Here is a 25,702-nt window from a genome sequence, read left to right as displayed (position 1 = left end):
TTAAAGACAATAAGATGGGTAAAGAGAACAAATACAAGTACATACATTTAGGAGAAAGAGAAAAGAGAAAAGAAAAACAAAGTGGCACCCCTGATGGATTTAAAAAAAAATCAACTAAATTACTATCGAGTTAATCTCCTGATGCCACAACTTATTAAGAAGAGACAATGTAAAAGGACATAATTATAGATGGACATTATTCAAACATGGCAAACAGTATAAACATATAGAACTATACAAACAATTAAAGCTATAAAAGCACAAAATAGGCATTGTACAGATTTGTTACTTTACGCATATGTTGGAATACACCAAGTGAGAAAACTGTTTTTTTTTTTTTTTTTTTTTTTTTTACAATAACAGGTGTCTATAGTTCCTTTAAACTACATTTGACCTTGATCGTCGAGTGCACAAAGCAACCTAGCAATGAGAAGGTGCGTGTCAGTCAGAGCACTAGCTCTATGGTCAGAGAGACTCCAGCATTCACCACAGACAATGACAGAAAAATACCCACAGCTAATAAAAGCAATACTATATTCAAGTCATTCCGTAACAAATCTACACAGCGGGGAACTGGGGACTAGCTTCTGCTCGACAATCTGCTTGGTGGGAAATTATTCAATTATACCATGGAGTTAGGAACAGCTCCATGATTTTAACGGAGTTAAGCTGGTCGGTTGGCGAGTATATAAACACGTTTAGCTCTGCGAGGGTTGTGTGATCCGAATTGAAGTATTTTAGTTGTGCGGAGTATAGTGGGCGGGAAGGTGAGCAGGGAGTCGGGGAGTTTTTCGGAACCACGCGGCGCAGGTTTGCTTTAATTCGTCTTAACACAGCTAGCTGTTGTAGTAGTAGTGGCTACAGTTGGTGATCGGTTACGAGCCAGCCAAAAGACAGAGTGGAAACAATCAGTTTGGAGAAGATCTTCTGTTGTTAATAACTTGAGTTGACTTGTTATGCAACTGTTAAATCGACCTGGCCGGCAACTTTCAATTGATACACAAATCATGAATACACAGACAACAATTGCGAAGCCCCGTACAGCGGAGAGATGAGTTTACAGTGAGAAATAAACAGCTACTCCACGTTGAGTCCAACTGAATCAGACTTCCAATTTGACCATCCTAGCTAGCAATCAAGATGCATTTCGACGAGATCCTCAACCACATTGGTACTTTTGGTCGCTACCAAAAGATGATTTTCTTCTTCGTGTGCGTGTTCTCCCTTCCTATGAGTTATCATCAATTCGCCCAGGTGTTTCTTGCTCCAGACACGGCACACTGGTGTGCCACCCCGCAGCTGACCGAGCCGAACTGCAGCCTCTACTCCAAGGTGTCTGATGACTACTCACTATGCCTCGAAGAAAGGAAGAACTTGAGCATTCCTAGAGATGAGAAAGGACAGTTTGATGGATGTCTCAGATACCGCAATTTTGGTGAAGAGGATGCTTTACTTTATGAGAATGAGACCGAAGGATTTTGGAATGAAACCATTGGGTGCGATGTGGGATGGGAGTACGATCGCTCACAGTATCACACAACCGTCGTTCAAGATGTGAGTTTTTCTATCTTTAATATTTCCCGCTTCTTTTCTTTAAAACTCATACTCATAATTATATTTATGGTAACGAAAACAAGGATGCCTCGTTATAAAGTGAACTAACATTCTAGCTTGCAAATCTCATCAGTAAACCTGTAAACAAAGGTGCGTAAAGATGAATTATTCAATGATGATACAAGTATCATGGCACCCAACCCACGTGTATTCTGCCGATCAGAAACACCAGGGGTGGATTTCACAAAGAGTTAGGACTAGTCTTATCTCGAGTTACTCGTCCTAACTTAGGACTATCCATGCAATTTGTATACCTCGTAGGACTAGCTCTTTGTGAAATAGACCCCCCGGAGCTCGAGTTCTGCATGCGTTCTTTTTCTCAACCACTCGGCTACGACACACCACAAAACATTGACTTCAACGCAACATTATTTATAAATTTACCCTCATATCCCTGATGTCCTAAACCTCACAAATACGGAATAGTTTTGAGTTAACAATTTGTAGTTGTGCTTTAATGAAGTTGTTAATTTGTCGGCACCTTTGGAATATATGCTTCGTATATCTTTTTAACGGACCACAAGGTAAAACCATGTATAACGGAGGGAAAGCTTACGAGGAGGGGGCGGGGCTATTTGGGTTGATGTTTGTGTAGCAGATGTAATCAAGTGGGATAAAGGGGACACAAAGATGGGGGTGGGGGAAGGGGCTGGTTGCAACAGCTAAGTCGATTTTCGCATTATCAAAGTTCCTGTTCATGTTCTGCATTTCGTTGGATGCAGGTCATGAATTTTACAAGATTGCATAATGTGCCTCGTGTATTAAGTGTACCTTGTGTGTAAACATAGAGTGTGTAAAAGAGGCATAGAAATTGATGTGATTGTGTTTGGGGATGTTGTGGCCTCGTGTTTCTTCATATCATGGTTGGGTGGAACACAAAAGGGGGATAAAGAGGCTTTAGGAGTAGTCTTGGTTCCAAGACCATTGGTGTTGCGCGGTCACACACAACCAACGTTCCGATTACGCACGGTAAAAACTGTCCACGCTTGTAATGAACGAACGCTAGCGGGCGCTGTTTCTCTGATTTACGGATCTCACCATGTTCTGTGCTCACCATGGTGAGATCTAAATCAGAGAAACAGAGCGCCCGCTAGCGTTCGTTCATAACAAGCGTGGACAGTTTTTGCCGTGCATAATCGGAACATTGGTTGTGTGTGACCGCGACCAAGACTACTTTAGGAGCAATACGGACCACCACTTTGTATAGATTTAGGATCCATGAGTATGGCCTCGTTGGTTACATCAAGCAATATTAAATTACTTTTGTAATTACTCAAAATAATTGCTAGCATAAAAACTTACTTGGTACAAGCTATGGAGAGCTCTTGGTAGTATCAAACATTGTAAGAAACGGCTCCCTCTGGAAATACATTTTTTGAGAAAGAGGCAATTTCTTGCTCAAATATTAAAAGACTTTAGGCATGAAGTCTTTTGTAAGTCTGAAAGCACACAAATTTGTACAATAAGGGTATGTTTTCTTCTTCCAAATTCGACGACCAATTGATTTCCAATTCTCACAGATTTGTTATTGTATGCATATGTTGGGATACACCAAGTGAGAGTACTGCCGTCGATTTCACAAAGAGTTAGGATTCGTCTTATCTCGAGTTAGGACGAGTAACTCGTCCCCTCGTCCTAACTTAAGATTTATCTTAAGGTCTGCATGCTACAGTGCAGGGTTGGAACTCGTCCTAAGTCCTAAGATTAGTCTTAAGTTAGGAAGAGTTTTGTGAAATCGACGGCTGGTCTTTGACAATTTTCAAAAGGTGCCCAGTGCTTTAAATCAGGCACGTTGGAATATGGACAGAGGTCAGACTTGTGGAGAGGCTCCTCCAGGATTTAAAAAGGGTACAGGTGGACGGTAAGGGGATTCAGTATGAGACTAAAACTGTGGCGTGATAGTAAACAAAAAAAAGGACTAATATTTATGAATCCCATATTGCTGATCCAGGTCTGCTTTGGCCTCGCCTCAACTGACACACTCATTGCATGGTATAAGCCATTAAAAGAGATCTTCAAACCATGCACTAGCTGACAACATTTGATATCTTGGACATCGACGGTTAGCTCAATGCGATATTCTAATCTCGACCATTCTCAACCATACATGTCCTTGTAGATGGAGGGGCTCATCGATCAATCGACAGGGGTCTGGTTTGGTGAAAAAGGGAAAGGGGGAAGGACAAAACTCTAGCAGGATTCTTTATGGTACAAGGGATACCTTCGTACAGTGTCACAATTTTTTACAGAATTGTTATTTTATGCATGGATACACCATGTTGCCATATTTGGGCTGGAGCTTCTGCCCGCTTTTTATTCTGACTAGATCGAGTGCAGAAGCGCATTGTTAACCTATTTGAGATTAGTTCAGGATCTACACCAAAGATTATAGAGCGCGCCTTGCGGCGCTATATAATCTTTGATCTACACTACAACCTCTTTCTCAGTGAAGGTCTGTGGCCAGCCTCTGTCTGTTTTACAGTACATGTAGCTTGTTTCCCTCGTACTGCATCTCTTTGGAACTTCTTGCCTGATGCATGTTTCCCTTCATCCTATGATCTGCCATCTTTTAAGAGGAATATCAATTCCTACCTTCAGCTCCACTGCGTTTCTGCATTTATATGTTTTGTTCCGTGTAGCCCTTCACCTAAAGTGGCTTTTAGCCTTGTTTTGGGCGAACCTGCATAATTTTTTTTTTTTTTAAATTTTAAGTTAGAACACTGGGAATTGACAGTTTACCGAAAAGTGTCCAGTGCCTGCTGAAGTAGCTATCTGAAACTGGGCTATAAGTTGAGGAGGGCAACCGAGATGGTTTCAACAGGTTGCAATCGACACCGTCGTTCCTGATCTCCCAGGTTCGATCCCTTGAACCTTGTGGTGTTAAGGGGCCTGCACGTCTGGTTTTCACTCTGAAAAATAATGGAAATAAAAACTATTGTTTGTTAGAAGTACAGCAGCTTTGGATAGAAGGGCTGGCCTGTTATGCATTATGATAAATTGTTCACTTCGACGTATGGTTATGGAAAAAGATATGACTTCCCCAAAAAGTTTTTCGAATCTGAGAGGCGTTCTCTGTTTATTCCAAATGCAGATTAATTTTCCTGAGTGGAAATAACCGCTCCAGATTTTCGGCAATCTCAAAAACGCTACCACCTTTTGAACTGAATTTGTTGCATGGTATATTTCACAGCATAGAATTGAAACAAACAACGGGGTCCAATTACCAAATGTATACGAAACCTTCAAAGATATTATTACCACCCGAAATAATTCTTGAGATTGTATTTTCTTTTAACTGACTGTGGGGTACACTCTAAAAACTCCCGGGTCAGAATTGACCCGGATTTAGGTCCTAGGGGGCCCAGACACATTTCTGGGTCAGTTTGACCCGGAATTCGTGTCAATGTGTCCCGGAAACCGAGTCAAAATCCCTGCTTTTTCCCTGCTTTATGGGTCTGTTCCCTTGGACCCAAATCCGGGTCAATCCTAACCCGGGAGTTTTTAGAGTGTATGCATATAGCCCATGCGCCATCATAGCGAACAATCTGAAAAAGGTGTCCGTAACAATGTTGTTTCTTTCCGTTTGTATAACCTTATCATCCAATTTGTTGAATGGTAGCAGGCTTGATTTCTCGAGACAAAAACTCCAAAAGCTCAGAGCTCCAGGGGCCTTTTGCGCCCGCTAGATCCCCACCGGGGCTTCGCCCCTGGACCCCACCAGGGGCCGTACGGCCGGCCCCAGGCCTGGATCCCTTAAATTTCTTTGAGCAAAAAACCCCAAAGTATGACTACAAAGTAATTGTGCCCCCCCCCCCCCCCCCCCCGGTGAAAGAAATCCTGGATCCGCGTCTGGGTGGGCCTATACAGCATAGGGGTGAAACAGACAATGTGTTCCAATTACCAAACGTGTACAAAACCTTCAAAGATATTATTAGCACACAAAATAATTATTGTGAAAGAATTTTTTTTAAACTGAATCTAGGGGTATGCTAGCCCGAGGTATGCACCGTCACAAACATTCTAAAAAGAAGGTGTCCATAACTTTGTTGTTTCTTTCCGTCTGTAACCCTATCAACCACTTTGACAAAGTCATGTTCGTTGGAGATCTATTGAAAGGGTCTGACATCGTTTCAGTCTCAAACCAAATAAAAACATTTACCCACCGTCTAATGAAAATAAGAGCATTTTTGTGATTGTGAAGTTTTATTTCATTGTGAAGCAGAGAACCAGAAGTGATTCGTCTACCAATATGTGGCGATAATGTTGCCATTTTGATTAGAACTTGACAAAAATGAACATTCCACACTCGTGAGACATCTATCATGCCATATTTTATTGTAAAAAAAAGAGTGTGAATTTTGTTCATCGAGTCAACTTCACACCACACCAGGGGGCCGTGGGACGTCTGACTGTAGTGGTGCCAACCCAACAATAGACATTATTGTCACAGGGTTATCAAAGGTCGATCCGCATAAATATTCCAGGGTGTCACGCTGAGCTAAATAATTTGAATATATTTTCATAAAAAGGATAATTCCTTTACTCAGAACCGTATACCACTGAGAGAGTGGTTTAAGGTTGTTATGATTTCCGTTTGAAGTTATACAGCCAACTTGGTTTTAGTTTGTAGTTGCATGTATCCACGGTTGACTTTGTAGTAATTTTTCAAGTCTTATTGTATGCAAGTAGCTACAAGTTGTAGCCACTGTCATAAAAACGTTTTGTTTTTTCCTGCAAAGTGGTAATAACGTTATAAGGGAATCAATGTGTGGTGAAGAGGTTTATAAACTAGTGGTTTAAACCCACCGATGCCTGGTTCTTGATAATTTTACCGAGACGAAGTCGAGGTAACAAGAACTCCGCGGGAAGTCCACTTTTCAGTCGAGTGCCAAGTAGGGCCTACATAGGATACCAAGCAATTAGTACTTGAGTTCGAGTACTAGCTATAGTAAGGGCCAGTGGCCACGTGTGGCTGGCTTACATTTTCAGTGGAGTATCGTGTTGAGGGGAGTATACTTCGCACGCCACAAAATCGAAAGAAATCAAACTTGATTAAAAAGTCCGAGTGTTAAACCTGGGTCCAATTTCATAGAGCTTACGCAGAAATGAGCAGGATACCAGTCACAATAATTAACATGTGACATTGTAGTTGGGCTGGTGTTCTTAATCTGGTAAGCATAATTTGGTTGTGCTTAACTGCTTTCTGTGTTTAAGCAGCTATCCTGCTGTTGAAACAGCTTGATCCCATAGTCACAGCGCTTATGCATTATATTTCCTGCCAATCCGCAATGGGACTTGCTCAAGGGCACTGCCGAATTCCTCTCGCGCTTGGATCATGAACTCTTCTGACCTTTCTTACTCCATGAAAAGCACCTGGGGCGAAAATCATATCAAGTTGGTGTCAAAGGAAACTAAAGTTTGGACCATTTTTAGACTTGTGGACAAGTCGTAAAAATGTCTGTCGCGGTGATAGCGAAACAGTTCGCTACTGGGAACTATTATATGTCGTGTGAGTGCTGTTGCATGCGTGCGAGACTACAACGCTTGAATTAACACACGTCGCGAGCAGCAGTCATGTTCCGGAAGGTTTTTTTTCACGAGACTGCTTTACGAAAGTCAGCGTCCATGAGAAATATTTCGTTATTTATTAAAACAAAAACTAAATTATTACCAGTAGAAACTATTAACCCACTCCTGTTTATGTCCATGCCCCGCATCCGGGGTTCCTTCTTTGAAATGTGGGACTTTGAAACATTAAAAGTTATCTGATTAAATGTTGAAATTTATTACATGTTTATATGCAGCATTATTCAGCCATTTTTCCAAGTGCAGCGATATGTTTGCCTCCCGGCCACGTCAAACTAGTGCATTGAGTCAATGGCTGAGAAGGGGATCGTTTTATGGGAAAACCTGAAAGTGCACACCCCCCCCCCCCCCATACATCCCTCCATAATTATAAACAAATTGATCAACCCTTAAAATAAACAGTCAACTCTTTATGACCGAGAAAAAAAAAAAAAAAAAAAATGCAATCCAAGTAAAAAGTTTGCCGGTGTGTACAATACAGTCTGAATTCGAGACTTATAAACATAATTGATATATCATATTTTAAATTTGTATAGATTTGCGTCTCTTTAATTTAATTCCTTCCTCGGAATGAAAGTTTATTCTGAGCTGACTCCGAGCACATTTTTTTGATATAAGAACGCATTGTGCCAACCACGTTTGATTCTTTTAAATTTTCCCGAGGATATGTTTTGCTGGATAGAATTTAATGCTTTCCCAAGAGACGAGACACAATGCTTATTAAAGGCACTGGACACTATTGGTAATTGTCAAAGACCAGTCCTCTCACTTGGTGTATCTCAACATATGCATACAATAACAAGCATGTAAAAATTTGAGCTCAATTGGTCGTCGAAGTTGCGAGATAATAACGAAAGAAAAAACACCCTGGTCGCATAAGTTTTGTGTTGACAGATGCTTGAATTCGGGACTCCAATTCAGCCGAGGTCACGAATTCAATTCAAACATTTAAGGGAGAATTTACTTCTTTCTCAAAAACTGCGTTACTTCAGAGGGAGCCGTTTCTCACAATGTTTTATACTATCAACAGCTCTCCTTTACTCGTTTCTAGTAGGGTGTATGCTCACAATTATTTTGAGTAATTACCAATGTGTCTAGTGCCTTTAAGACGATAACTGCACTCTCTCCCTCACTGTTGTGCGAGATGTGTTGCTGTCATTTCATAATAAAATTACTGGATACTACAAGCCATATAGTGGTATATAGAGTAAATATTATGCTGGCAGTGGCAGAACACGAACTACTGCCAAGTGTGTTTTTTTTTTTTTTTTTTTTTTGTTTTGTTTTTTTTTCAATAAAAGAAAATCTGTTTGTATTTGGTACAAGTTTGACCCTTATTGTTTATTCTGACGAATGTCATACCTATAAAAAAAAACATGAAAATCATTATTTCTTAAAGGAACATTAATGACAGTCTTGTAAACCTTCTGGTTTGCGAGCTAAAGAAAAAAAACTTATAGAAGAAAGATAAATCGCTTCACTCCTGACTCCGCCCACTTCTATAACTGAAATGTCTTCATTGTCTTCTTTAGACAAAGTTGGTGCGATGTTTCCAGCAGGATTAACATTCAGATTATCATTAAAATCAACACATTTTGAGTATTTGCGTAATATGCTTTAGATAATTGATTTGATAACAACAATGTCGATAAATATAAACATTTTCTTCTTCTTTTGACAGTTCGATGTTGTCTGCGACCAAAAAAACATACCGGAGATGGCCCAGTCGTTGTTCTTCGCCGGTGTGTTGGTCAGTTCTCTCATCAGTGGTATCTTCGCTGATTGGTAAGGGGCATTTTTTATTCAGGCTTTCTTCCAACTTCCCGTTTTTGTTTATCCTTTGAAGAGTTGTTAATTAACAGCCTGAGATGTCTAATAAAGGCGTTATTGGTAATCACTTAAAATAATTGTCAGCATAAAAACTTACTTAGAAACGAGCAATGGAGAGCGGTTGATAAAACATTATGAGAAGTGACTCCCTCTGGAAGTAACGTAGTTTTTTGAGAAAGAGCTAACTTCACAAAAAAAGAAAATGTACTTCAGGCCTGAAGCCTTTTCGAGCCATTTGAAAGCTCACAAATGAGTTCAACACCAAGTTTGTTTTTTCATTGTTCTCTTGCCACTTCGATGGTCAATTGATTGACTGACTTGTTAGCTTATGCATATGTTGGGATACACCAAGTGATGAAACTGGTGTTTGACGAATTACCAAAGACGTCCATGCCTTTAAATACACTTTTAAACAAAATCGCATATTGAAATTATTGTCATTCTAAATTTCTTTCAGGTTGGGGCGTCATCGGACATTGTTTCTGTGTCTTGGATTCCAGTTTATCTTCAGCTTAGCCACAGTCTTTGCTCCAACGATGTCTGCTTTCGTAGTATTGCGTTTCTTTCTGGCTGTATCTAACATGGGTGTGTACATCATGGCGTTTGTCATTGGTAAGGAAGTTTTAAAGGAATTCTTTTTAAAGACCTATAGTGTGTTTAAAGACCTATGGTTAAACCTATAGATCATGTGACATATGTTTACATTCAAACCGCCCTCTGTTGACTGAGTTGCGCAGTCACAGTAAGGTTGCGTACACTTTCTAGCTGGCTGCCAAAACACAAAGGTTTTGCCCGGCGGTATGCGCGCGAATCATGTTATGGTTTTCGTGTGACGTCAGGGGTCACATCGTCTTTGTTGAGAAACCTTGGATGTGAGAAGTGTTTCTGTCAGTAACGTTTCTCAGATTGTGTTGGAATTATTCTTCGCGGGATTTTCAGTGAAATCGCAACACGCGGCTTTTTGATCTTCACATGTACACATCTACATTATTTAGGATTGTAACAACTGATGCCACTGTACCGAAGTTTAAATGTATACTTTGCGTGTGATGACACATTGTCCGAATTGGTGCTTGATTTGCTTTGAGTATTACAAAGTATTACCTTTATAAATATTTATTTTCTTTCGACGTACCTCCAAACAAGTTGAAGAAAAATCGTCCAACGTGGTGGTGAGTGGTGACGCACGGTGTATGTATATGTCTCCACTAAAAAAAACAATTTTTGGCCAGACATCATGAGTGAAAAAAATGGTCGCAATGTACATGGTACCACCATCCCACCCGGGGTTATTTTGAAAACTCGTTGGAATCATACAAATAAATGTTTTCGAACAATATGCCTACTTAACGAATTAGTCTCCATTTCAGTTGGAACCTTAGATCTCCTGTTCTGGACAGTAATGTATTGGGCCGGTGCATCCATTCCCACGCTCATTCTCAGTAGGTGGGCTATAATGTTTCCCAATCAATTTGTACCCCCAATAAAATGTGTATTCATCTGTGTTTCCTATTATTATTAGCGAAATATTCACGTAGTTCATGTTCCTCTAATTTGAGTTTGTGGTTTTTCAGGGTAGGTACCACGACCCTGGACAATTATCAAACACCCCCTTTGAAAAAATAGCATGGATCAAAAATCTGCATGGCCCTTTTCGAAACCACGTTTTCGGCTTTGGATTCTGCTTCAGTCTTCTTTCTCTCGTCTGAAGCCCTTAGCACGTATATGCAAAGCGCACGCAAAATTTCAACAACAAAAACACGCTCGCGGGGCCAAGCTAGCCTGTGCCGAATCTGGAGCCGTAGCCGTGGTTTCAAAAAGGGCACCTGATTCAAATAAGACACGTAGTGGTGGTCCAATGCGCTGAATATGGGGTTCGAAGTAACGGAAACCAAGTCCAATTTACGAATGCTTATATTCATAATGTAATAAAAAATGGATGCACCTTATAGTTAATTTAACCTTCAGGGATCGAGGTTGTTGGTTGCTCAGGCGACGCCAAGTCAAACTGAGAACCTTCCTCGAAAAAGTTTCTAATAAATCTATGTCAAGGTTGTGATTGACTGTATTTTTTTAAAGGCACTATAAATAAACCTTTGGTTATTTTCAAAGACCAGTGCACTAACTTGAATCTCAACATATGCATAACTTAATATCAAATTTTGGATCAATAATTGGTCATCAAAGTTGCAAGTACAAAAATGAAAGACAAAAGTTACCCCATTGTTGCACAATATTGTGTGTGTTTCCAGATGCCTGTAAACAATATTGCTTAAGGCCTGAAGTTTTTTGTTCAGTTTCCAACATTTCAGTGAGGAATTACCTTTTTCTCAAAAAACCACGTTACTGCAGAGGGAGTTTGTTTCTCACAATGTTGCTATATATTGTTTAGCCATTACCAGTCCAGTACCATTTAAAGAAACAGTATATTCGTCATTCCATGATTGCTGCAGCGTGTTTTTCCCGCCAGTTTTAAGCTGGTAGCTTCTGTTCATTTTGAGACGGTCTATAAATTTCGGGAAGCACCGGCATGGGAATTGGGTTCGACCTCTCTGGTGCTGAAGGGTTCATACTCCATTGTGCAGCCCCCCCCCCCCCCCTCTAAAAAAAAGAGGAAATAATAAGAAACGGAAGAAGAATGAACATAATTGTTTTTTATATTATTTCAAAGACCCTCTTTCGGCAGCATTAAACTATTGGTAATATTACTTAAAACAATTGTTAGCATAACAATTACTTGGTAACGAGCAATGGAGAGCTGGCGATGGTATTTTAATTGTAAGAAACGGTTCCCTCTGTTTGAGAAAGAGGTAATTTCTCACTCAAATGATAAAAACCTTTTATTATGCATCTGAAAGCACCTAAAGTTATGCAACAATTTTTTCTTTTTTTTTCTTTCATTATTCTCTTGCAAATTCGATGACCACTTGACCCCAAATTTTCACGGGTTGTATGCATGTTGGTGGCAGGATACACCAAGAGAGAAAACTTGTTTTTGACAAACGTGTCCAGTGCCTTTAAGACAAAAGTGAAATAAACCCAGTTGGAACCACTCCCTGACGTAATCAAAACCTTGCCCTGCCCCCCATCCCCCTATTGTCGTTTCCAACATTTCCTTTCTCCATCTCCTAACCAGGTACGGAGCTGGTTGGACCCGAGTGGCGCACCTTTATAGGAGTTTGTGCAGAATGTGCCTTTGCGATGGGTTACATGCTACTAGCCGTCATTGCCTACTTTGTACGTGACTGGAGAACATTGCAACTAATCGGGGCAATACCAATTGCAGCATTCTTTCTTCTCATTCGGTAAATCTTCTTATTCTGCATTATAATATTATTTCAATGATCTGTAGCGATAAAAAAACGCAAGTGCTGCACTTTTGTTTTAGTCTGAAAGCTTACTGATAATAAAGTTCAGGTCTGATATTTCTGAGGCGAAAGCAACTACCTCCTTGCCCCCTTGTCATTGCCTTGGTGCCCTTTAAATGCTCGGGTTTAGAAATTTACAATTTCCTCTTATAGGGTGCCCCTTACCAAAGAGAAAATGCTTTGTGCCCTTGCCCTTTCAAAAACGAAGCAGGCCTGTAAAAAATTCATATTTAAACCAAATTTTCTGTGAAACATTTCCCTGTGAGGATTGAAGTCATTGGAGAAAAATGTGTCTGAAAACCTGTTTTAAAAACAGCTGATTTCAGTTTTTATAACTAAATTACAGACATTCTGATTACATTCTGAGAAAAATATTGCTGTGCATTGTTTTCTCACTATTTTCTAATTATTTTCTCCTGACTCGAAATTGATTAAGCCCAAATTTTCAAAGGTTTGTTATTTCATAGTTAACTGAAACATGAACACATATATATAGGACTGTTTTTATAGCGCTGCTAATCCTCACCTTAAAGGCAGTGGACACTATTGGTAATTACTCAAAATAATTATTATCATAAAACCTTTCTTGGTGACGAGTAATGGGGAGAGGTTGATGGTATAAAACATCGTGAGAAACGGCTCCCTCTGAAGTGCCATAGTTTTCGAGAAAGAAGTAATTTTCCACGAATTTGATTTCGAGACCTCAGATTTAGAACTTGAGGTCTCGAAATCAACCAACTAAATGCACACAACTTCGTGTGACAAGGGTGTTTTTTCTTTCATTATTACCTCGCAAGTTCGATGACCGATTGAGCTAACATTTTCACAGGTTTGTTATTTTATGCATATGTTGAGATACACCAACTGTGAAGGCTAGTCTTTGATAATTACCAATAGTGTCCACTGCCTATAAAGGCACCTCACGTTTCATGCATCATTCAGTCCTAACATTGACACTATTGTGTTCAATATTTAGCTACATAGATACATCGCTGTTTGAAAACGAAACAGACCAATCAAATTATGGATCCGTGTCATTGCACACATTGTCTTCAACAACTTCACCATTTTGGACCAAAGGATATTGATGTTTCCGTACAATGAAAACACACCTTTAAAGTGTAATTACAAAGTTAAACTTGAAACCCATTCCGTGCCAATGAAAGTAGAAACTAGATCTGGACAATGTTTTCTCGATTAATGTTGTTGGGTTTCATTTTCAACTAATTGTTCATTGCAACGACATTTTACATAAGTTTTTTAAACCGATTACAAAGTGCAGATAGAGGGAATATTTACGGGCAATTTGTGCCTGTAAGCATGTAAGCATTGAATTTGGCATGTACAGCGTGTAATGTCATGAATGAACAGCCTCCGGGAAAAACGTCATTCGCGGGTTAGGATTTCTGTTATGGATTATAAAAATGCACAAAGGTTGCCAAAAAAAAGAGGGGGCCCGAACCATAGGCCCGAACCACAATTTTTCAAAATGGTTGTCATTGCTTGTTACTCTACCATATTTTTTCTTCCTTGTAATATTTCTGACAGGTTTTGCCAAATTCCATGCTTGCATTAATCATAGGAGGCACACACCCATCATGCCGTACTAAAAAGACTAATAAAAGTTCATAACACAAGGCTCTACTTCTTCATTTGTTACAATTTGATCTTTACACAAATAGCTCGTCATATACCAAGGGCTCCCAGAAAGTGGCTGGCCAATACTGCATTTTAAATCCTACTGGGCCCAATTTCATAGAGCTGCTAAGCACGAAAATTTGCTTAGCATGAAATTTCTTCCTTGGGAAAAAAAACCAGGATTACCAACCAAATTTCCATTTATTGCATATAATCGCTTATTACTGATGTTCAGCTATTGTTTACTCTACCCTGAAAATCATGTGAAAATTTGGTTAGTAATCCTGTTTTATTACGGCAACAATATCATGCTAAGCAAATATGTGTGCTTAGCAGCTCTATGAAATTGGGCCCTGGTCATGTCTGCTCACTGTGGATTGTTTGTTGTCGCTCCCTTCCTCCTCATAATTCTGTGTGCTTTCTTTTCATGTTTGTTGTGTTGTCTTTTAAAGGCAGTGGACACTATTGGTTATTATTCAAAACAATTATTTGCACAAAACCTTACTTGGTAACGAGTAATTGGGAGAGGTTGATAGTATATAACATGTGAGAAACGGCTCCCTCTGAAGTGCTATAGTTTACGAGAAAGAAGTAAATTTCAACGAATTTGATTTCGAAACCTCAGATTTAGAATTATTTTGAGGTCTCGAAATCAAGCATCCGAAAGCGCACAACTTTGTGTGACAAGGGTGTTTTTCTTTCATTATTATCTCGCAACTTCGATGACCGATTGAGCTCAAATTTTCACAGGTTTATTATTTTATGCATATGTTGGGATACAGCAAGTGGGAAGACTGGTCTTTGACAATTACCAATAGTGTCTTTAACCGTCGAGAAAGACTCTAGGTTGAAACGTCGGACTAACTTTTTTTTTCATTTTTTTTTTTGACAGAGTAATTCCTGAGTCTGCCCGTTGGCTGATCACCCAAGGCAGGCTGGCTGAGGCTGAGGTCATTATCCGTAAAATTGCCAAAGTCAACAAGGCCAAATTGCCAGAACAACTCTTTAGTGAGGCAGATCGAATGCAGGTGGGAAAACCTAGAGAATGTTGCCGTAAATATTCAGAAGAAATGAAATTAATAATCAATCTGAAAATGAAAAGTTAAATAAAACAGGCATAATTACACTCGTTTTAAATATTTTATAGTCACTGTTTTTCTTCACCGGAGAAAAAGAAGAAAGACATTAAACATTCTTACATTTTAATGTTTTTACCATGATTTTTACAAATTTCAGAAAACAAAATTAGAATACTTAAAACAAATATTGTTGGATATGCAAAATACCTTTTTACAGGCATCTTAAAGCACACACAGTTGTGCGACAAGGGTGTTTTTTCTTTCATTATTTTCTTGCAACTTTGATGACCAATTGAGCACTTTTGTCCTAAGATTCGTTACTGTATGCAAAAGTTGAGAAACACCGAGAGGGGATAGTGGTTTTTGACACTTACCAAAAGTCTACCCTGTCTTTAAAGATACATATAGGATTTTGTATTTGTCCGCATCATAACAAATACACTAAGCTTCTATTGGCTGTAAATTACAATAAAATGTAAAAACTAAGTAGGAAAGGTTAACGCATCCTTGTAACTGTGTTTGTTTAACTGCACAATATTCACTTTTGAATTAATACTGAAGCTTTTCAAGGCTTGGATTGAAAAGCAATACATAAACAAAAATTAAAACCATCTAAGTTAATTTTTGTTTCCATTTTCACCAAATTATAGGTAGTTGTTAGAAGATCATTTATTGATTTGTTCCGCACTCCAAACCTAAGAAAGAGAACATTTAATGTTATGTTCAACTGGTGAGTAATTTTTCAAACCCTACCACCCCCCCCCCACCTTTCTGGGAAGATTTTCAATCCTCTTCCTTAATTATCAGTTGAGGAGGAACATTTAATTTATAATCTTAACATACAATTAGGAGGTAATTTGACCTTTCCCCAATACTTTAAGAACATGTGTCTTTTTCTTTCTTACAAGTTTTAAAAACAAACCAACTCTTAAACCTTCAACAGGGTCTTGTATTTTTCACATTACCTACCCCCCCCCCCCCCCCTCGCCACACTTTTTGGGAGACTCACGTCAAAAACAAATGTGAGTTTGCTTCTTTATGTCCAAGAAGTTGTAAAACATTATTGGTGTTAACATTTTAAAACAAACATACTCTAAGGCCTTGGTCTCTAGACAGGGGCCAATTTCATAGAGCTGCTTAAAGGAACACGTTGCCTTGGATCGGTCGAGTTGGTCTTTGAAAAGCGTTTGTAACCGTTTTTTATAAAATGCATATGGGTAGAAAGATGTTGTAAAAGTAGAATACAATGATCCACACAAACATGCCTCGAAATTGCGTGGTTTTCCTTTTACCTCATCGACTAACACGTCGGCCATTTATGGGGGTCAAAATTTTGACTCCCATAAATGGCCGACCGTGTTAGTTCGCACAGTAGAAGGAAAACCACGCAATTTCGAGGCAAACTTGTGTGGATCATTGTATTCTACTTTTACAACATCTTTCTACCCATATGCATTTTATAAAAAACGGTTACAAACGCTTTTGTTTTGACCAACTCGTCCGATCCAAGGCAACGTGTTCCTTTAAGCAATTCAAGGAACACGTTGCCTTGGATCGGACGAGTTGGTCAAAACAAAAGCGTTTGTAACCGTTTTTTATAAAATGCATATGGTTGGAAAGATGTTTTGAAAGTAGAATACAATGATCCACACAAGTTTGCCTCGAAATTGCGTGGTTTTCCTTCTACTGTGCGAACTAACATGGTTGGCCATTTATGGGAGTCAAAATTTTGACCCCCATAAATAGCCGACGTGTTAGTCGACGAGGTAAAAGGAAAACCACGCAATTTCGAGGCATGTTTGTGTGGATCATTGTATTCTACTTTTACAACATCTTTCTACCCATATGCATTTTATAAAAAACGGTTACAAACGCTTTTCAAAGACCAACTCGACCGATCCAAGGCAACGTGTTCCTTTAAATTGCTTAAGCACGAAAATAGCTCGGTTATTTTACACATGTTACTGGCCAACATTTCATGCAACATACTTTGCTTGTGACTGGTATTTAGCTGTTGTTTACTTAGCATAACAATTGAGTGGAGTCTTGGCCGGTAATCTGATTTTACTAAGCAAGGATTTTTTTGCTTAAGCAAAATTGTGTGCTTAAGCAGCTCTATGAAATTGGCCCCTGGTTCTGAACCTTTTCCCCAGCACCATCCACTAGCACCCTACTCTAAATTGTTGTGGTTATATTGCAGTTTGCATGTTTGAAACTTGCTAGTCAACTTTTATTATTAAACAAAGACAGTATGTTTTTCGTTTTGGCAGCAGTTCTAATGAGCAAATTTTTTTCAATACATTATAAATACTGTTTCAAATTTTTATCAACTAAATACATGTATATCACTTTTGAGTAGCGTTTGTTATAAAAAGAACTGGTGGTTAACGACACAACATTTCGATCAGTCTGCTCCGATTGAGAGATATTACCATGGTGTTACCGCAAATAACTCTGAGCCATTCAAAGTTTCAATCCTACTTGATTTTCCCCATAGAATTGTTTTACTCATCGTTCTTGTAACTTCACAGGTTTGTCAATGCTGCAGTTTACTACGGCCTATCGTTGAGCACCTCAAACCTCGGAACAGACGACTACTTAGCGTTTTTTATTGGTGGCTTCGTAGAGATCCCAGCATGCATCGCTGTCTTGTTGACTATCGACAGGTTTGGCCGTCGCTTCATCCTGTTCTTATCTTTACTCCTCGGAGGTGTTTCCTGCCTGGCAACCATTTTTATTGGTAAGAAAGTAAAATCTTAAACAAATGGCAAAAAAAACTGTAAGATCATCAGACATTCTTATTTCATTGTTGTCCTTCACCAAGTTGAGGTTTGTGACTATGAGGTGAGAAACATCATGAGGTGGGTTCGAATCCTAGAATCACTTTTTGTGTCTTGGGAAAGACACTCAACTATAATTGCTTCTCTTCACCCATGTTTCTTGTCAAGGCAGGCAAATGTGCACCAGTGAGGGCAGAGATGGTTCTTGTGATTGACTTAGCTTGGTGCGCTACATATTCCTTAAGGAACTGATGAAATGCTATTAGTGAATAGCAAATTAAATGGCCCAGTGGCTCTTCAAATTTCCAAAAGGGATATTTTTGTATTTTGGGGGTTTTGACTCGGAGAGAATATTGGTGGTTGAGATTGGGGGGGGGGGGGGGGGCAAGACCTAAACGTTTGGTGCACTGAAGTATCTTTGCCATGATGCCAAATGTATTCTTGTATTAACCAATTATCCAAATGGAACTGATTATTGCAGAGGCCGGAGCAGGAAGAACTACCGTAGCGATGATTGGAAAGTTTGGTATCTCGGCTTCTTTTCTTCTCATCTACATATTCTCAGCAGAGATCTTCCCTACCCCTGTCAGGTACCATACTCACAAATTATATTTCTATTTTCTTTACAATTTTGTTACTGACATCAGTCTAGCAGTGCTTTAAAATACTCAACCATAGTGTGAAGGTTGCACTCAAAAGGAATAAGAATTAGAAAGTAGGCAATTTTTGGTTGACAGAAGTGCACTTTTTTTTAAAACAACAGGGTTGAAATAAATGCACTCCTCCAAAATTCCTTTGCATATACCAGGGTAATTTGTATGTAGTACCAGTTGTTCATAGGCAAACACCACTTATTGATTGGTTACCAAGGATAAAGTCAGTTTCTGATAGTCTGACATTAATGATGACACCAAATTTAAAAGGTCACACTGTTAATTTTTAGGAAACAATAACTATATGTCAGGGCATCAGCCTGAGGCAACCCATTAAGGACACATGTAAAGCCTCTCATTTTTAATTAACAACCAGTCAATGGATGGGTTGGTTTTAAAAGGGCAAAGGGAAAATCAATGGCTTGCTACCACGCAAAACACAAAACAAAATCTATAATTCAGCAAAACCGAGCAAATTAAAAACAGATACTGATGCCTACAACTCACGCTAATTCTTGTTTGCCCCCCGCCCCCGGCCCTGTAAATGTTGGCTCTCAACTTTTTAATAAGTGAAAATATGCAAAATTCTACCCAATTTTTTTCTGGTTTGAGTGACTGACACAAGCAGGTTAAAAAAATGGGAGTTATATGTACCTCAAAATCCCTCACCCTTTCTTCTAGATATACAAACAATGAATGATTTACCCTTTACATACATGTACATAGATGCCATCACAATATATAATTATTATTGCAACACGATCTTCGCTCTGATCTTGGACTTTTCGGTTTCCAGTTTTAGATTATAAGGAGCTTGAGAAACATAAGAAATTGTCAATTAAGGAGATATTTACTATAACTTTTTGGGTTGATTGAAGTAGTAGGACCTACGTCAAATCTTGCAGGTCGATATTGGACATTTGATACAAACCACTTGTTGCTGTTCATTTTACATTTCCAACAGCTCTAATAGGACTAGTAACAGGAATACATGCAAGAAGAATTGCTCAGTTTTAGATATGGGAGGAAAAAACCCAATAGTGGAAAACCCAATCCACATGGACTGAAAACCCAATCCATATGCAAGGCTCTCGTCTGAGGTAGGATTCGAACCGGGGTCAACAGAGGTGAAGGGCAGGGAAAGAAACCGCTGACCTAACCTGAAGGCTAGGGTCTGAGGTGGGTTTTGAACCAGGTCCACAGAGGTGAAAGGCAGGGAAAGAAACCGCTGACCAAACCTGAACACTCTGGTCTAAGGTGGGATTTGAACCAGGTCCACAGAGGTGAAAGGCAGGGAAATAAACCGCTGACCTAACCTGAAGGCTCCGGTCTGAGGTGGGATTCGAACCGGGTCCACAGAGGTGAAAGGCAGGGAAAGAAAACACTGAGCCAACCTGAAGGCTCCGGTCTGAGGTGGGATTCGAACCGGGTCCACAGAGGTGAAAGGCAGGGAAAGAAACCACTGACCCAACCTGAACGCTCTGGTCTGAGGTGGGAATTGAACCATGTCCACAGAGGTGAAAGGCAGGGAAGGAAATCGCTGACCCAACCTGATCCCTCTGGAACTTACCATCTGTAGTTAATTCTGGCAGTCAGATTGGTGTAACAGTGTCTTGCCTCGCCTTCCACCTCCGGGATCCAGGTGCGAATCCCACCGTGGGGCACTAAGTAGATTGGCTTTTCAGTCCCTACTTCTGACTCTGTGGGTTGAATTTCTCTGAAATAATTCCCTGGGGTTTTCCTCCCACATATAAAACTAAAATTTCTTCATTGTTTTCACTCTTCTTGTTTTGCTCTAATAAGAGCATTAAAGGGAAGGTACACGTTTGGTAATTAATCAAAACAAATATTAACTAAAAACTGACTTGGTATCGCGCATTGGAGAGCTGTTAATAGTATAAAATATTGTGAGAATTGGCTCCCTCTGAAGTAAAGCAGTTTTTGAGAAAGAGGTAATTTCTCACTAAAATAATAAAAGACTTCTAGCCAGAAGTCTTTTATTCCTGTCTGAAAGCATACATACTTGTCCAACAAGGGTATTTTTTCACTCATCATTTTCTCGCAACTTCGATGACCAATTTAGCTCAAGTTATCACAGGCTTATTATTTTATGGTTATGTTGGGATACACCAAGATAGAAGACTGGTCTTTGACAATTACCAAACGTGTACCTTCCCTTTAAGAAGATTATATCCAGATAAAAAAAAACCTCTATTTTGTTTTCAGGAGTATTGGTATTGGTCTTTCGTCCATGTGTGCCCGTTTTGGAAGCATCATGGCTCCGCCTCTGTTGGTACTTCGCAGTCTATGGGAACCACTTCCACTCTTAGTATTTGGCTGTCTCGCTGTGCTTGCAAGCTTATTGAGTCTTTTACTCCCTGAGACGTTGGGTCTTAACATGCCCGAGACAATCAAGCAAGGAGAAGAGATGGGAGGTGGGTTAACTTTAAAATACTTTATGTCATCCATTGGGCCATAATGAGGAACTTTCAACTCACACATTTGTTGAAGAATGTTACAGAATTGGTAAGAAACAAAAATTGTGAAGATCACACAGATTTACATAAAACTTACATGGTCTGATGATGATGATAGTAGAAAACATCATTCAATGTTTCTGTAGGAAGTGTCAAATTTGATGAGAAACAAATAATTAAATTTCCTGTTTTGAGTTTATCGCTCAGTGAGCATTTCATTCATTTTTGTTTTTGCATTGATGTCAGGCAAAATGTGTACCAGATGGCCTATCGCTCTCAAACTTCTACAGGTTTGTCAGTTTATGTATATGGTGGATTACAAAAAATGCTTACACTGTTTTGTTTGCAAAACCAATTCTGTAATGTTCCTTTAACCAGTAAAGTAAAGTAAGATTTTTTTTGAACCAGCACAATCTATAATATGATCTTCCAACAATTTGAGTCCTCTTCCAATCAGCAGAGTGCTCTCTAAACCAGTCAAATCACTCAGTTGGGATTCGAACCCTTGACCTTGGCTTTTTACTAGAGACAAGATATCATGGATAAGTAATGTGTTCTGACCCAACTGCAGGCTAGCTCAGTGGTATAGTGGTAAGACATCTGCTCTAGCATTTTGAAGGTTGTGGGTTCACATCCCACCTGAGTGATTTGCCATGTATTTTCTAACAAGTCACAGAAAAGTATGCACCTCCGAGCACATACAGCGCCAGGGCCGGTGCTACCGCCAACACTTCAAGCCGGGACGTGTTGGAGAGGGGGTTTCTGCCTACTGAATACACATCGATGTAAGCAAAAAAAAAATTAAAAACTTTATCTTGATTTTTCTTTCTATAGCTGGAGAACCATTCAGGCTTCCCCACTGGCGAGGTTGGAAACATGGACAAGGTGTGACCCGTGACGATGACAAGACCTACAAGCCTGTTGATACCAACCAGAACGGAAAGAGTGATGACATGGGCGGAGATGAGAGAGGGAGTAAGGATGATGGATGTAATGTTGATGAGGACGGAGGAAAAGTAGATAACGCTACCGGTATAGTGTAAACCTTAATAGATGGAAGTTTGCATAGGGGATAAAGAAAACTACTCTTAGTTTTACCCATATTATACTCCGATGTGTGTAAGCACTGTATACTTAGTACTTTATGGTTCTCTGTGAAAACAAACTACAGGCTTATTACTCTGGTGGGATTCGAACCCACGACCTTTGCAATTCTAAAGCAGTGTCTTACCGATTAGACCTCTATTAAATTTGCTTGGCTGGATATGATTCAAGCACATAATTTCAATGACTGAAATTCTTGGAGAAATGTATCTTTGGATAGATATTTTACTGCCATAAAAAAAATAGTTAAATGTATATTTTTTTTATAGTTAACTTTCTTTTAACTTGTTGAGAATTAGTCTTAAAGACACGTAGACACTATTGGTAATTGTCAAAGACTAGCCTTCACATTTGGTGTATCTCAACATAAATGCATAAAATAACAAACCTGTGAAAATTTGAGCTCAATCAGTCATCGAACTTGCGAGATAAAAATGAAAGAAAAAAACACCCTTGTCACACGAAGTTGTGTGCGTTTAGATGGTTGATTTTGAGACCTCAAGTCTTAAATCTGAGGTCTCGAAATCAAATTCATGGAAAATTACTTCTAACTCGAAAACTAGGGCACTTCAGAGGGAGCCGTTTCTCACAATGTTTTATACCATCAACCTCTCCCCATTACTCGTCACCAAGAAAGGTTTTATGCTAATAATTATTTTTAGTAATTACCAATAGTGTCCACTGCCTACCAAGTAGAGACAACATAAAGATAACTAAACTGGAGCCAGTATCCAAATAAATATTTTGTTTTTATTGTAAACATAACTGTATAGAATTACTTACAATGTAAATTTGACTTTTGTAGTCTCAATTCATATGTTTGTCTTTGTTACTAATATTGGTGTAGCATTAATCTTTACAATTGCTGAAATCATAATGTCTTAACGTTTATTTCAATAGTTAAAATATAATTTGAAAAGAGTACTTGTTTATTTTTACGTCAACAAAGTCATTTAGAATGAAGGATATTTTTATAAGTGCATTACAGACGGGAAGACATAACTTGGTTACCATCAAGCCGAACTAACGGGTTATTTGATCAGTCTCCTCAGGGATACTTTTACACGTTGACCTTTAAGTAGGAGTTGACCTTTAAGCTTAGTAGGATTTAAAACTTTGCGACTCTCCAAACGCTGACAACCACACTCATTGGTAACTTTACATCTCTATTGTTTATTAACAATTTGGATGTCAAGTTTTATTTGCCATTTATTTAAGTACAATTATTGCAACATATCAATTTGGGTATCATATTTAATGTGTGAAGTATTGTTTGATGATAACTTAGACACCAAATTTCATCAGACATGAACAAGTATTGTAAATGAGCAATTTGGACGAATGTTTTGAAGGTATAATTTAGACACAATGTTTCCAGCTCCTAGTAATTATATGTACTGTACTTTGTTTTAGCCTTGCAGTGTAATTATTTTAAATGCAAATACAAATGCTGTTCATTTGCTTTCCTTGGCCTAACCAATGACATAAGCCTACATGTATATATGCAGCCTAAAAAACATATTTTCACTTGGACTAACACTTTGTATATACATTGTGCAGTCTGCCATTTTGAGAGTCATAATGCATAATACATGTACAGATATGGTGTGAGTTTCACCGCATTCTTGTCCCCAAAACGGAATGCACATTGACACACACAGGCCCAGTTTCATAAAGCAAGTACGCACAAAAAAACTTGCAAAGCAAAGAAATATTGCTTAATATTAGAAACAGGTTCACACTGTTGCCCCACTCAATTTTTGCTTAGCGATGACGTTTGTCGAGCAGTATTTTCTGCTAAATAGCTTCATGAAATTTGGGCCCTGTGATCTGACTCTCAGAATAGTGCAGCCAAGACGTGTCATGAGAAGACTTCACATGAGCTGGTTTATTATTCTGTATAGTTCCGCTATCTGTATAGTTTGTAAGTTTTAAAATGAATATATACCTCAGTTTAGGTAGATACATTGTAGACGGTTTAGAGAAAAGAAGTAATGGGTTTACATTTAGTGACATTTTCATATATCATGGTAGTTGTATAAATTAGTTATCTGTTTGAAATATTTTAACAAGTTTGTAAACAGGGTATTAAACATCAATTGAATGTGGAAATATTTATGGATTCATAACACTTGGTTAACAATTCTAACTAAAAATTCATAACCCTTCATGAAAAATTTGTAAAAAACACAAAGGGTAATTCCAGCAATTTTATCAAATTTTGGGCCAAAATTGAAAAAATCACAAGGGGTAAGTCCAGCATTTTTATCAAATTTTGGGCCAAAATTGAAAAAATTACAAGGGGTAAGTCCAGCATTTTTATCAAATTTTGGGCCAAAATTGAAAAAATCACAAGGGGTAAGTCCAGCATTTTTATTAAATTTGGGCCAAAATTGAAAAAATCACAAGGGGTAAGTCCAGTTTTTTTATCAAATTTTTGCCTAAAATTAGTAAAACTATCAAGGGGTAAGTCCAGCATTTTTATCAAATTTTGGCTTTTAATTGAAAAATCACAAGGGGTAAGTCCAGCATTTTTATCAAATTTAAGGCAAAAATTGAAAAAATCACAAGGGGTAAGTCCAGCATTTTAATCAAATTTTTGCCTAAAATTAAAAAAATTCACAAGGGGTAAGTCCAGCATTTTTATCAAAATTGGCTTTTAATTGAAAAATCAGAAGGGGTAAGTCCAGTTTTTTTATCAAATTTAAGACAAAAATTGAAAAAATCACAAGGGGTAAGTTCAGCATTTTAATCAAATTTTGGGCCAAAATTGAAAAAATCACAAGGGGTAAGTCCAGCAATTTTATCAAATTTTGGGCCAAAATTGTAAAAATCACAAGGGGTAAGTCCAGCATTTTTATCAAATTTTGGGCCAAAATTTAAAAAAAAAACACAAGGGGTTAAGTCAATATTTTTAATCATTTTTTTGGCCCAAACTGTAAAAAATCATAAGTCTATCTTTTTAATCAAATTTTTGACCCAAACTGAAAAAAATTACAAGAGGTAAGTCCAGCATTTTTATCAAATTTATGGCCAAAATTTAAATTTTCACTTCAGTAATGCTTCCTTTGCATTTTAAACCATAGTCAAAAATACAAATTGATCAAAATGTGAAGAAATCACAAAGGATATAAGAAAGTCAAAGAGTAAAGTGCCAGACGCAACAAGACTTTGTATTTTTCTGATGATATAGCTGAGAAACCAAAAATGCGGATCAGCTGTTTAGATCCCAATTTCAAAGAGCTGCTTAAGCACAAAAAGAAGCTATAAGCACAACACAATTATGCTTATCAGAATAAAGGTTACCAGCTAGATTACCATACTGCATGTAAAATTTGTGACAGGTATCCTGCTTATTGTTGCTAAGCAGAAATCGTAAGCGTAAATTTCTGCTTCAGCAGCTCTGAGAAATTGAACCCAGCTGATGTAGGGGTATGCCTGGATTCTTAAAAAAAAGCACCTACAATAAAAAACATTGCGTACATCCGTCATACAGTGGAAACTGACACATGTGTACGCACCACACACATCTCTCAGCCAATGAGGGCGCTGTTTGTATTGATGACATCAAAT

The 25,702-nt window shown here is 38.5% G+C and overlaps 1 protein-coding gene across 1 annotated transcript; it reads left to right on the top strand.

Annotated features, from left to right (window-relative positions):
- The first annotated feature begins 477 nt into the window (after nucleotides 1-477).
- On the top strand, nucleotides 478-25,688 carry LOC139937338 (organic cation transporter protein-like). Its single transcript, XM_071932443.1, has 10 exons — nucleotides 478-1,554; nucleotides 8,882-8,985; nucleotides 9,488-9,642; nucleotides 12,167-12,335; nucleotides 14,929-15,064; nucleotides 15,766-15,845; nucleotides 17,647-17,855; nucleotides 18,377-18,485; nucleotides 20,775-20,983; nucleotides 21,860-25,688. The coding sequence occupies exons 1-10, from the start codon at nucleotides 1,141-1,143 to the stop codon at nucleotides 22,066-22,068; spliced, it is 1,794 nt and encodes a 597-aa protein (XP_071788544.1). The 5' UTR covers nucleotides 478-1,140; the 3' UTR covers nucleotides 22,069-25,688.
- Nucleotides 25,689-25,702: the final 14 nt, after the last annotated feature.

This window comes from Asterias amurensis, chromosome 5 (genome assembly GCF_032118995.1).
Source record: "Asterias amurensis chromosome 5, ASM3211899v1".
In the NCBI taxonomy this organism is placed as follows: Eukaryota; Metazoa; Echinodermata; class Asteroidea; order Forcipulatida; family Asteriidae; genus Asterias; species Asterias amurensis.
Note: the sequence above shows the minus strand (reverse complement) of the source record. Positions and strands in the feature narration are given on the sequence as shown.